This window comes from Balaenoptera musculus, chromosome 1 (genome assembly GCF_009873245.2).
Source record: "Balaenoptera musculus isolate JJ_BM4_2016_0621 chromosome 1, mBalMus1.pri.v3, whole genome shotgun sequence".
NCBI lineage: Eukaryota > Metazoa > Chordata > Mammalia > Artiodactyla > Balaenopteridae > Balaenoptera > Balaenoptera musculus.
Window position 1 is genome coordinate 103,199,829 of NC_045785.1, and position 13,868 is coordinate 103,213,696.

Below are 13,868 nucleotides of genomic sequence, written 5' to 3' on the forward strand. Positions count from 1 at the left end.
TTCCACATTAAGTATCTTTTACCCTTAAGTATCATGGTAGCTGTGGGTTTTTCATAGACACCAGATATTGAGTTGAGGAAGTTTTCTTTCATTCCTAATCTGTTGAGTGTTTTTATCATGATGAAGTGTTGGGTGTTGTCAAGTGCTTTTTCTGTGACTATTGAGATTCAGATGATTATATGGTTTTTGCCCTTTATTTGTGTATCTGTTTTATTATCTATAGGATTTTATTCCAATTTGTTTTACGTTTGTTATTTGATGTTTCTTTAAAACTGTTCTGAGAAAGAGGGGAGACATAAAATCTTTTGTATGTATTTCTAGGTGAGGAATGGGAATTGAATCTATTTCTCAGTTCTTTAAATCTCAGCATAACAGATGAAATCACTTTAACTTACAGGTTGAATAGACTGCCTAAGATTTTTGCTTTATTTAATCCGCGGAGTTGTCATGGCCAGTTCACAGTTTAATTAAGAGGAGCTGCCATCAAATCCAGCACCCAGCACAATGCCATAGCCCCAGATAGTTCCAAGAAAACATTGACTTGATACTGAGAGCCTTTACTTCCTAAAAATTAGCAGCACACGGTAAAACGCATGTAACAAAGAGATTCCTCTGGGTGTCCACCTTTCTGGCCTCTGCTTTCAGGACACTTGCCTCTTGGTATGCGGACTGTGTTCCCCAAGGGGTCTTACTGAGTTGTAACTTCTTTTTTTTTTTTTCTTTATTTTATTTTATTTTATTTATTTATTATTTTTGACTGCATCGGGTCTTCGTTGCTGCGTGTGGGCTTTCTCTGGTTGCGGTGAGCGGGGGCTACTCTTCGTTGCGGTGAGTGGGCTTCTCATTGCAGTGGCTTCTCTTTTGGTGGAGCACGGGCTCTAGGCACATGGGCTTCAGTAGTTGTGGCTCGCGGGCTCAGTAGTTGTGGCTCGCAGGCTCAGTAGTTGTGGCTCACAGGCTCCAGAGTGCAGGCTCAGTAGTTGTGGCGCACGGGCCGCGGCATGTGGGATCTTCCCGGACCAGGTCTTGAACCTGTGTTCCCTGCATTAGCAGGCAGATTCTTAACCACTGTGCCACCAGGGAAGTCCCTGAGTTGTAACTTCTACTGATTGAAAGAATCAGGAGGAATAATACCGTTTAAATGTGATGATGTTAAAGACTTTGGCCTTTTAAAAGAATAATAATAAAGTTTTTCTCCTTAACAGAGAAGTTTGAAAATACAGTAAAATACAAGGAAGAATCACCCATAATCTTACCAGAGACTGTTAATTGGTGGTATTCGTCTTCCTAGAATTTTTCCCTTGCATGTTTTCTTCATGACTTTGAAATCAGGCTGTATATGCAATTTTATGACCTGCTTTCTGCCCTCCCCCAACATTATAAGATAAGCATTTTCCATGTAATAAAAAATTCTAGGTAAATACCAACTTTAATGACTACACCTGCTAGAATTTGATTAACCATTATCCTATTGACGGACATGCAGACAGTCTGTAGTTTTGGCTTTCACAAAAATACTCTCATTTACAGCCTTTTTTTAGGGGCGAGAGTTGGAGCATGGTTTGTGTCAATGTTTGTGTTTAGAAGCTAAGTGGTCCATGTACTCTGCAGACTAGGAATCCAGGGACATGTAGTGACTCTGGTTGTTCACTTAAATTATCTGTGCTGTAGTCTGTCATCTGTGAAGTTAACCAGACACATCCCCTCAAGAAAACAGCATTACCACAGAAATTGACCATAATAAAAATATTTCTAAGCCTGGGATAATGACCCACATTAACAGTGAGTTGTTCATTTCGTTCGAAGGAAATCCACTGCTGTGACTAGTTCACAATGCAGGCCTTTTCCCTGGTCCTTGTCTGCATGGTGAGCATGGCACAAATGCTCTGTTGTTCCCACGGCCATGAGGGGAAATGAGAACAGTAACTTGTGACCTAGAAGGCATTTTGGATTTTTTTTGGAAATATAAAGAAAAGAAAGTGAAATTTGTCCAAATTCGGTAAGGAAATTTGTCCAAATAAGGTAAAGGAAATATGTCCAAATTCCTCTACTGTTTCAAATTAAGTAAATAAGAACCTAAATCCACTATGAGGATCTCCTTGTGTTTTATTGTCTTGTGTTCTCTTAGAAGGGGCCTGGATACTTTAAGAAAGCCCCATAGTATAGTTCTATTTATAACCATGAAATTTCTAGTCAGAGAAAAAAAAATTCAGTCCCCATTGCTCACCATGGTCGCTACTAACCTGTCCTCATGGATGACCATATATGGCATGAAGTGCCCCCAGTCGTTACCACTGAGCCAACTCAGAGCAACTGGCTTAATCCTTTCCCACCTCACTGCTATAAACAGAGCAAATCCAGGGCGGTAAGGACCAGAGGGGAACCATGGCTGAGCCGAGTTAATTGAAGGATGTGATGTCTAGAAGTAGGTAAAGTTTCCTTGTTCTTTTTGCTTTCATCCCATTCCCCACGTCCTGGGACTGCCATTCTGTTACGTTCTCCATGCCCTAGACTGAATCTGAGTACTCAGCAGAACCTGCCCAGGGCTGCCTAATGCCTCAAGGTTTCCATGTTCTACAACCATCCTTCACCCTTCTCCCAGCAAAACACAGATTACTCATGGACTCGGTGTTAAGAAAGCCATCTGATGAATTCATCTTACTACTCATGTTGAAATGAAAGTATAGACTTTTCAATTTTTTTGCCTCATTGGTTCATATGACCTTTTACTCTCTTTCTCACAGTCATTTCTTTTGGATGTTAAAACAAAAAGGACCTTTTTCTTTCTGGTAAGATGATTTTAAAGGTAGTTACACCTGTATTCTTAGCTTCTGGTGAGTTTCAGAATCATTGTCCAGGGCCATCTATCTTTGCTTTCCAGAAAACCCAAGGGAAATCCCCTAGCATTGGTGTTCTGGAATCTTCTTCAGGTTTGCCTATTCCTAGACATTAGGAATTGGCATAAGGTAAATATTAAGCTCTTAGGATCAGATTGGCCTAAAGCTATGTAATACTCTCACCTAAAAATGAGCTGTAAAGGGGTTAAAAACAGAATGCAGTACCTAGCCCTTCTCTCTGCCTAAGGAGGGGATCGGAGCTGCAGATTTCTTGCATACAAGGCATACCTTTTTTTTTTAAATTTAGTAAGTCATTTATTTGTGCCTAGTTATGAAATAGCACAATAATAATTATGCCTACAGTCAAATGCATCCAACTGACTCTATGGTAAATATTATTAACATCTAGCCCTAAGTTCTTTTTACTTGATTCTTCACATTTTCTTGCACATACATATGCTCATTGCCTTACAACTTAGAAACTTGGAACAACTCTGCCTTGCAGTGAGTCGATGATACTATGAGGAGTCAGCATGGTTTGTGTAGAAACATCCTCTGGCCTTTGGAAGAAGGAAAGGGGTCTTTTATAAAAGTAAACTGGGTATCAAGTGAGAGTTTCAGAAAGGTATGCAAGACAGATCCTATCTGAGTAGTTTTTATTTTTATTTTTATTTATTTAGTTTTGTAAATTTATTTATTTTTTCTTTTTATTTTTGGCTGCGTTGTGTCTTTGTTGCTGTGCCTGGGCTTTCTCTGGTTGCGGCAAGCGGGGGCTACTCTTCGTTGTGGTGCGCAGGCTTCTCATTGCAGTGGCTTCTCTTGTTGCGGAGCACGGGCTCTAGGCTCGCGGGCTTCAGTAGTTGTGGCATGCGGGCTCAGTAGTTGTGGCTCGCGGGCTCTAGAGCGCAGGCTCGTTAGTTGTGGCGCATGGGCTTAGTTGCTCTGCAGCATGTGGGATCTTCCCAGACCAGGGCTCGAACCCGTGTCCCCTGCATTGGCAGGTGGATTCTTAACCACTGCGCCACCAGGGAAGTCCCTGGGTAGTTTTTAAAAGGAGTTTCCACGTTTCTTCAGTTTCTCACAGCAGATTGGAATGAATCGCCTTCAGTGCTCCCACCATACTTTATAGAAATGTCGTCATTGTTGGCATTACTGGATTTCAGCCTCTTAATAGCAGGGCCTGTCGCCAGCACCCAACACAATGAGGCTGCTCACTCTTTCGGGACCAAAAGCGTCCCTGATTTAGTCCTGAACCCTCTGGCCTCTGAGCCACTCTGGCCTGGAAGTGAACCATGTGCAGCCAGAAACAGCCCAGGCTGTACCAGGATGGGAGGTGGGTGGGCTTCAAATGAGACCATGGTTGTAATCTTAAGATGAAGCTCATATACTTAATGCACATGTCTCTCTGAATAGAAGGAAAGCAATCTTAGGACACCTATTTTGTGAATTTCTAGCTCAGTTCCAAGGAAGGGGATCCCACATTTAGATGCCCATTTGCACACCAAGAACAGGGTTTAAACAGAAGTGTGAAAGAGGATCATGAGGTGGCATTGCTTTCTTCCAGGTCCTATATTTAATGCCTCTGTGCACTCGGACGCGCCATCAGTCATCCGGGGAGATCTCATCAAATTGTTTTGTATCATCACTGTTGAAGGAGCAGCCCTGGATCCAGGTACTTCTCTCCATCCTTCCCCTTCTCCGTATTTCTTTTTGTAAGTGTTTCTCATATCATCCCCACTATGTTACACAGATGTGGAGGTCAGGGATTGGATTGGCTGTTTATTCCCAAACTGCCTAGCTCGGCAGTATTCAGTAGGTGTTTAATAAGGATGTGTTGAATGGATGCAACTATCTGACGATTTGGAAACACAACCAGACATTTGAATGTGTTCTCAGGGTGATCTAGTGGCTGCTTCGGGGGCTGATTCAAGCTCGTTTGCAACCTACTGGCAGAGTCCGGCTCCCTCGCTTTTTGTCTTTCATTCATTCATTCATTCATTCAGCTATTTATTGAACTCCTATAAACAGGTGCTGTTCTAGTTGCTGGAAATAAAAGAGTGATCAAAATGCACCATGTCTGCCCTCATGGAGCTTGCAGCCTAGTTAAGGAGACAAACAAGAAAGAAATCACCATATGATATAATATCAGATAGCAATTAACACTCTGAAGAAATACAGAGCAGAGGAAATGAGTAGCAAGTAACCACGGGGAGCTATTGTAGTTTAAATTCTTAGGAAATCTTTGTAAATCTTTTCTTTGCAGAAGATACTAGTACTGCCAACAGGATACCTAACAGTTGTGGTCCAGCAGCCTTACACTTTTTCTGCTTGGCCCCTTTAGTACCCGGTGCTGTTCTTCTCACTCGTAGACCCTCAGGGTTTGAAAGGACATTAAATGCACGTAGGTGTGTCTCTGTTGCTGAGCAGGACTGTACCCACCTCTGCCTTCTCCTAAAGAGCCCTTGGAGACCCTGGCTCACTGCCTGGGGGATGCCCATGCCCTGACCTTGGGTGTCTTTGTACTGCCCACCCCATCATAAGCAGAGCCATGGCCTCACACAGATTTGTGCCTCAAAAAGGCCAAATTGTGCAGGGTTCACTGAGTTCTGTGCAGAGACCACTGGATGTGTGGCCCTGGGGTGGAAACTGGAAGCAGGTCTTCATTCTGTGTTAAGGGCAGGCTGTCAGCCAAGTGAGGGTGGGCTGTACTGGATCTGGCGTGACCAACAGGAGAGGGGCTTGGGCCGCCACCCCCTGAGGTCCGGCTACTGCAGGGACTCCAGCTGAAGGTTCAGGTGCGGCTAGTTCAGGGTCAGCAAACCTTTCCTGTAAAGGGCCCAGGTAGAAAGTATTTTTGGCTCTGTGGGCCAGATGATCTCTACAGCAGCTACTCTACTCTGCTGTTGCAGAGGGAGAGCAGCCGAAGAGAGCAATGTAAACAGATGGGCCTGGCTGTGTTCCAGTGAAACTTTATTTACAAAAACAGGTGGTAGGCTGGATTGGACCTGCAGGCTGTAGTTTACTGACCCCTGGACGAGTTGATTGATACCGAAATTGACTCTCATAGGGGACTTGAATGTGGTTGAGCTTTAGAGGTAGGAAAAAAGGAGAAGTGTTTGTGGAAGATGTAAAGAAAGGAAAAGAAAAAAACCCATCCAAAACAACAGAGGGGTCAGCTCTGTCCTGGGGGTTAGGAAGGGGGGGCCTAGGTCTTGACTGAGCCACCGCTTCTGTGGAGACTGCCAGGAAGGGGGGTGGGTGGGGAGATCCTTTTCCAAAGTTGGAATAGTGTAATACCATTTTTACCCTTAAGCTCATTTATAAAAATTTTTTTAAAAAATTTAAAAAGCTCATTTATAGAGATATACAAAAATAAATCATTTAAATGCTCTTTCTCGGTAAATTGATGGGTCACCAACTGTGCCCTTAATATAAGTCTTTTCCTCCAGTGTAATTGCAAAACCTATAGGTAGCTGTTATCTTGCAGATCACAATTTTCCAGAACTTTGCACTCTTAGACTGCATGGGTGGAAGATTCTGAATAATTAAACACAAGTCGTAATTTCGTTTTTCCTCTCGCATCCTGTGGGCTGTGAAGGAATTCTCTTCTGGAAAGGACATGTGGCCCAAGTGGGCCGAGTGCCAAGGCAGGGGGAGGGACAGGGGCAGACCACGGCCCTTTAGAGGTGGTGTCTTAGGTCAGGTTCCCTAGAAGCAAAGCCTGAGACAAGCGTGCGAGTGATTAATTGAAGATGTGCCCTCAGGAGGAAACGATGAGGGAGTGAGGGAAACAAGTCTAACTCCCTGTGGGGAGCTCCAGAATATGGGTCGTACCACAGAGTGTGACCTCCTTGAGCTAAGGGATGGGGCTTTTGTATCCCCCCCACCCCAATTTGTCAATCGTCCACAGTGAATGGCTGGGGAGGGGTCGTGTTTCTTCACCTCCGGGGGTGGCTCTCCAGGAGGTGGCTTCTGTCAGCTAAGGCCAGTCCTCTGGAGAAGGGTACCGGTGGGAGAGCTTAGCAGCCAGCACCTGCAGCATCTGGGGGCCCAGCGCTCCAGCTGTTTGGGGTGGAGCACCAGGAGCATCTGCTGCAGGTGGCAGTACCCTTCCTGTTACAGCATCTCTTAGTACAGAACGTGTGTGTTGAACTGTGGCGGTAAGGATGTTCATGGCGGGCAACTTTTATTGAGCACTTACTATATTCCAGGTGCCGTTCTAAGCATTTTATAAAGCTAACTAACTATGGGTGCTATTGTAATTTCCTTTTCCAGATAAGGAAACTAAGTCACAGTGAACTTAAGTGACTCACCCAGGTCACTAGGCTAACAAGAGCCAGTGCTGGGATTCTAGCCCGGGTCACCTGACCCCGCAGCCTGGCCACCACACTGTACGGCACGGCGGGACTGGGGTTAGAGTCTGGATACAAGTAATGGGGACACAGCTGTGACTCTTTGCCTTCAGTAACCACCCGGCGCCTGCAGGTGACAGCAACACTGAGCTAGTTTTCACTGAGGACCTGGGAGGGATGTGGGGGCCCACTCTGCCTGGGCACTATGAGGGTGTGAGGACGTTGACCGCACTCCCTCTGCCCCCAGGGTGTCGGTCTTCTTGCAAGAGATGACCCTCACCCTCGGAACAATCAGATGTTTTGCTCAAGGGCCACGGTGGGTCAATGGGGAGGAAAAAATAATATTTTGGTGCATCAGAGTAGAGGGCTGACATGACATATGTAGAGTTGAGATTTGCCTGTGGCCCTTAACATTTTTAGAGTGAGTTGAAAAGGAATTATCATTTGAATAATTTTTTAGAAATTCTTGCTTTGGTAGATTTCCCTGGCTGTCCAGTGGTTAAGACTCCACGATTCCACTGGTTGGGGAACTAAGATCCCGTGAGCCATGTGGCGTGGCCAAAAAATAAATTCTTGCTTCTAGTTTTGCTTATATTCTTTTTTAATACGTAAGAATCTGAATATAATTTATTTGCCTTAGAATGTGCTTTTTGAGGTTATTAGTGTATTTTTACTAAATGGATGTTACTTTTTGTTTAACAAAAATTATGTTATTTAACATGTGTGTAGAAAGCCCCATCAAGCGAATGTAAGGTAAAGCAGTGTTTGTGACCTCCCAGTCCTTTCTTGCCTGCTGGGTGACTCTCAGACCTGACACAGCTGGTATCACTTGGTAGCAGTCAGAAGAAGAGGTCAGGGGTTTAGGATGTGCACTCTATTTCCACGTTCTATGAGAACTACCACTTGTGCCAAAGCCGTCTTTCTCTTATGCCCATATTAATTTATGTGAGGCTGTTAGAACCTTAATTTTGCAGAGTACTTTACGATTCTGCAGCATTACTCTCTGGGACTGTTAAACTGTGTTCAATTTTCTCAGCTTGACATTTTTTTCCTCTTGTTTTGAACTTAAGCACTTCAGGGGAAAAAAAAAATCACAGCGAACAATAAAATCTAAACTGTTTACAACTCTCCATTTCGTACAATTCACTTTACGTCCATGTCATTCCTTACGACTTTCGTGTCCTTCCTGTCGTGGGTTCTCCTGCCTGAAATGCCAAAGGACCCTGCTTTCTTTGGGAGACAGAGCGTTCGATGTCACCACATACCAGCCTTTCATCCCGTGTTCTCTGGAGGAGACAGTTTGGGGCTGTGCTCCTTCAGCTGGGTAGTGGCAGTGGCGTGGTGAAGAGGGTGCATTCTGGAGCTGGACTCCTGGGTTAAGCCACGCGCTCTGTGACCTCCCGGCTGTGTGACCTCAGTTATTTGGTCCCGCCACAGAGTGGGAAGTGTGACAGTACCTTCATCATGGGGTTGTTGAGAGGATTCGGGGAGACCCAAGGCACGTAGAGCCGTGCTGGCCCACAGTCAGGTTACGGGCATGGTAGCCGTACTTGGTACTTCTGCCTGTGGCACTGACCCCAGCGTTGTGGCTTGGTCATCCATAGACGACATGGCCTTTGACGTGTCCTGGTTTGCGGTGCACTCCTTCGGCCTGGACAAGGCTCCCGTCCTCCTGTCGTCCCTGGATCGGAAGGGGATTGTGAACACGGCCCAGAGAGACTGGAAGAGCGGCCTCAGCCTGGAGCGCGTGAGCGTGCTAGAGTTCTTGCTGCAAGTGCATGGCTCCGAGGACCAGGACTTTGGCAACTACTACTGTTTCGTGACTCCGTGGGTGAAGTCACCCACCGGTTCCTGGCAGAAAGAGGCAGAGATCCAGTCCAAGCCCATCTTTATAACTGTGAAGATGGATGGTAAGAATGACACACAAATAACCCTCTTGGTGTTTGGGGGATGTCTTCTCTCCATGCTCTGCTGCCGCTGACGGGATCCAGGTTCCCACCCTGTGAGGAATGTGCCTGCTTTCTCTCTAGCCTGGCCCGGGCCTGTACCCAGAAAGAGCACACACAGCCCTTGCTGTTTTCCCAGCTTTGGTATCGTGTGTGCTGGAGCTACCACTGGGAAATGATTTTTAAGACTTACTGGAAAGATTTTCGATGCTTTCTCTAAATTCTGTACACACCCACTTTGCAGTGTCCTCGGGTTGGCACGGATTCTGCCAGGCAGGGGCAGAGACCAGATCTAGAGAGTGGGTCCAGGTCTCTAGGAGGGGCTGCAGGTGGGTTCCTGCCCCTCTTGTCCTCCTACTGGTTCTGCTTCTTGGTAAAGGGGTTTCCTCCTGGATGGGAGGGGGAGCTCCCAGCCTCGTTGGCCCACACTGACCACCACGGTCAGCCTAAAGCGCCATGGTCAGCGGGCCCCCTTCCCACCACTCTGCTCCCTGGCCTCCCAGAGTGTGGGCAGTTGTTCCTTGGTTAATGAGAAACAAGTCTTCTCTGCAAAAAGTGTCAGAGTAAACGTTAACTGAAAACACTCATGGAGAGAATTCAAGTCCAGGTGCCACCAAGGATTAAGTGGGAGCCTTTGAGTGTCTTACCCTGATGATGTGTCAGTTTGACGGAGACTGGAATTGGAACCCCAGCTCTTCCACAGGTGACTTAGCCTTTCTAATCCTTCGTTTCCTCTCTTGTTAAATGGGATGATAATCTCTCCTGGGGCTGTTGTATTAAATGTCAGGCAAACAACCACAGTGCCAGCCTCCACCCAAGGCGTGCTGGTACTTTGGGGGACGGGGACGTAGGAGTTGAGGGTGTGGGATCTAAACAGTGTTTGTGCATTCCTGCAACTTAGTCACTTATACCATATTTGCCTCTTAGAAATGTCTTGCTTGCAGTCACTCCATATGAAAACCCAGATTTACTAAACAAGTAGGGAGTGATTATTCACTTTGCTAGATAATTTACTATAGTGTTACTTAAAATAGCTCCCCTAGTACACTTCAGTTATCTGATGCATAGAATTGATTTATGTATGGTTTTTTTAAGGATGCATCTGCTGCCAAATGTGTGGTGCCCTTATACTGACTTTTAAAAATCAATCTCCTGCCAAAACCCTAAAAAGCAAGTTGACATTCAAAGACATTGAAGGAGAATCTTTCTTTTTTCTGGCTTTCCTCTGCCTTCCCGCACAGAGCTGGGTGGGGAGACATTTGCTCATTTTTTGGACACGCATGGCCGAGCTACTCTTGTCTCAAGCACCACGCCAGGTGCTGGGTACAGGATGCATGAGGTCAGATCCCTGGTGGAGACGCCGTGGCAATGGAGAGGGGAGGCGGCGGTCTTCTCCCAGGCCCCCACCTCGCATCACTGACCCGTTCCCTCTGGTCTTTCCCTCCCAGTGCTGAACGCCTTCAAGTACCCGCTGCTGATCGGCGTTGGCCTGTCCACGGTCATCGGGCTCCTGTCCTGCCTCATCGGGTACTGCAGCTCGCACTGGTGCTGTAAGAAGGAGGTCCAGGAGACCAGGCGGGAGCGCCGCCGGCTCATGTCCATGGAGATGGACTAACCGGGGCCGGGAAAGGCCGGGACACAGGGACGGTCGAGGAGAAGAGGACAGTGAGCTTTTAACGTGATGTGTGTTACACTAAAAACCAGTCCTCTCTAATCTCAGGTGGGACTCGGCGCTCTCTCTTTTCTGCATGTCAAGTTCTGAGCGCGGACATGTTTACCAGCACACGGCTCTTCTTCCCACGGCACTTTCTGATAGAACAATCGAGTGTGTGTTTTCCCGACAGCGGCTTTTTAATGGTTAACCTCTGTCTACTTTTTTTCTCCTACTGGTTTATAGATCTCTGGCTTGTGTGTGTTTCTACCTTTTGTTTCGAGGGGTTGCGGTGAGGAAGGGGTGAAGGCGTTCAGAGTTCTTTGTCTCGGGTGAGAACGGAAGGGCCCCGCTTGAGAGCCGGCTTCTGCATCGGATGCACGTGCTGAGAGAGCTGCTAAAGGCGACCCTCCACCCCTGCCGAGGGACAACACAGACCAGTGCCGAAGGCTAATTTGTGGCTTTTACTACCCTCCCCCACCCCCTATTTTCAGGGGGTTTAGACCACATTTGAAACCTAAACCTGCAGTCCGTAACTTCCTATCGAGCCCAAATGCATTTTGTTCTCTTTTGGTTTTTTGCTTCTCTGCCCCCTTTCCATTTCTTTCGTATCTGCTTTATGTGCGAGTGCTGAAATGGCCCTGGAATTGAGAATTTGGCTCTCCACCAAGCACCTTATCTTGCCACCTTAGCCTTAAGAATGCGTATGAAGAAAAATGCACAGCCACCTCTGTCCAAGGCAGTAAGAAGGCCTGCAAGGAAGAGGAAGTTGGGGACAAGGAAAGGAACAGACAGTCACTTCCGTAGTTCGGAGGCCACCGTGCCTCAGGGGGCCCTGGGGATTGCAGAAGGGGGATCCTGGGAGTTAGATGTCTGGAGCTCGTGCCCGGAGGGTCAGTGGTGCCAGGGGTGTGTCAGGCGGAAGAAGCCACCTCTATTCTCTGTCCCGCCCTTTGTGAGAGGCAAAGGCCTTGTGGGTCTGCAGGGGGAACCACGGACACCCCACATCATTTGTGGGCTGCGTGGGCTCCTTAATGTGGAGGTGAATTGCTGCTTGCAAGACTGACTTCACGGAATCAGAAATTACCTGGAAGAACCATGCATTTTCTATGACCTTTTCAGTCCTTCAAGTCTTTTTAAAATCCCCTGCAGGGGGTTAGTGAGAAAGGGTATACTCTGTGGTATGTTTGCTTTCCTATTAGGAAGACAAAGGAAACCCAGCAATTTATATTGCCATGTGAACAGCCTACAAAGTAGATCTGAGAGCAGTCCGTTTTGCCTGATCACTCAGACCAGGAGAAGGACAACAGACCCAAAGAGATCTTCCGCTCCCCGAAGTGTCTCCCCCTGCACAGCGCTGGCTTTTCGGAAGCATCCCAGTGGGGTTTCCTGAGGCTCACTGGTGACTCACGCCCCACATTGCAGTCCTCTGTGCTTTTATCCTGGCTCTGAAGGATCTAATACTGCTCTGTCTTCCAAAGGGGAGAAAGATTCGTTTGTTTTGAGCAATAAAGTAATACAAAATGATGGCCATTCATGTGCGGCTCTTTGTCACAATGGGCCAGACAGCCGACTCCTTGGGCCCACCATCTTCCCCTCCACTTCCCTCCCTCTGTCACCCACGATTCGTTCTGCACTTATCAGCAAATCACCCCCAGGAGGCAAGTTTCCACCGAATTTTTTCCTTTTGGTTTCGCCCACAGAGGGGACCACTCACGTGATAGAAACTAGATTTTGCACTAATGGTAGCAGCACAAATGAATCCCAGGCCTAGCATCTGTGGCGGGAAGACGGGCAGCAGGTCCGCCCCACCAGAGCACGGATGACTAGAGGAAGGGAAGGAGGCCTTGATAGCACTAGATTTGGGTGTTTCCTGCATGCCATTTCCTAACTGGGCCGCTCCAGGGGAGGTGGTCACAGGTGATTGTGCAAACAGGAAATAGAAACAGGTGCTGTGTTAGGAACAGCCAGTGCCCTTTGAACCCTTGCAGTTATCGTGCCTCCTAAAAGAAGATTCAGGATTGTGGTAGTACAGGCCCGTGGTAGGAGGAAAGGGTACTTGGCTTTGGACGTGACCAGGTGGCCCCAGGTGTATGTAAAACCACGGATGGGTCACAGCAGACACTCAGTGGCAGGAAAGGTGACACGTGCTCATACACCGTACCTTTTCCTTTCAAACTGCCGTTGCAGTTCAAGGCTGGGGCTGTTAAGGCATTGACCGCCTGCCCCTCTAGCCCCACCCTCTGTCCACTGGGCTGGTACAAAGTGGGGAGAAATCCCAGGGCATTGTACCAAGGGCCTCCTTCCTTCCAGGGGCATAAACTTGGCTGGAATGTGTGTCCTGTTCAAAGTGTGAGATGTACTCTTTTGTTGTACCAAATAGGGCCCCCACTAAGTGTTCTTCTGGAAGAGGTTCCCTCCAGAAACACTAGTATGAATGGAAGGACCCAGCCACGATTCACACAGATGAAATTGCACTGCTTAACACAAAGAAGCGATCAAAAGTTTGGCTTTTTTTTTTTCTAATCATACATAAAGATATCCCCAGAAAGAGCCTAAGCTATGTTCCGATAGAAGCCTCAAAATTACTTTCAATTGTTTACTTTATAATGTTTACATACACTTTTCACTTTTTAAAAAAAAAAAAGAAAATCCAAGCTCTGACTTTTTAACAACTTTTCAGGTTTTTCATGGGACGGTGGAACTCTGACTCACCAACTGGATTTAAATCTGAATTTAGAAATGTATTTATTTGTGTGTTTTCTCCCCTCCTATCCACGTGGCTTTCCCTAAGATCCTCGTAAAGGTGGCCCCTCCTGCCCAGACCCTTGCCTGTTTTCCCTGGTGGCTCTTGCTTCTTGCTTTGCAGACTACCTGCAGCCATGATTTTGTCACTGACATCTGTGAGCCAAAGACTGAGCCTCTCTAGCAGGAATAATAAGCAATACTATACAACTTGCTACTTTCAGAAACTTTTTTTAGCTTCACCGATGACAACAGAGGAAGAAGGGAACTGGGATTTGGGTAAGTTCTCCTCCGCTGTTTGACCAAATTCTCAGTGATAAATATTGTGTGCAGATCA

The 13,868-nt window shown here is 46.8% G+C and overlaps 1 protein-coding gene across 3 annotated transcripts in view; it reads left to right on the forward strand.

Annotated features, from left to right (window-relative positions):
• Positions 1-13,356, forward strand: part of PTGFRN (prostaglandin F2 receptor inhibitor) — a 76,816-nt gene extending 63,460 nt beyond the window's left edge. For 2 of the 3 annotated variants that reach the window (XM_036868814.1, XM_036868830.1), the window contains 3 exons: positions 4,402-4,509; positions 8,794-9,099; positions 10,584-13,356. In XM_036868814.1, the coding sequence (XP_036724709.1) occupies positions 4,402-4,509; positions 8,794-9,099; positions 10,584-10,750 (581 nt within the window). In that variant the 3' untranslated portion in view covers positions 10,751-13,356. The remainder of the gene's footprint in view (positions 1-4,401; positions 4,510-8,793; positions 9,100-10,583) is intronic. The other variant, XM_036868823.1, reaches the window with a different exon arrangement.
• The last annotated feature ends 512 nt before the right edge of the window (positions 13,357-13,868 follow it).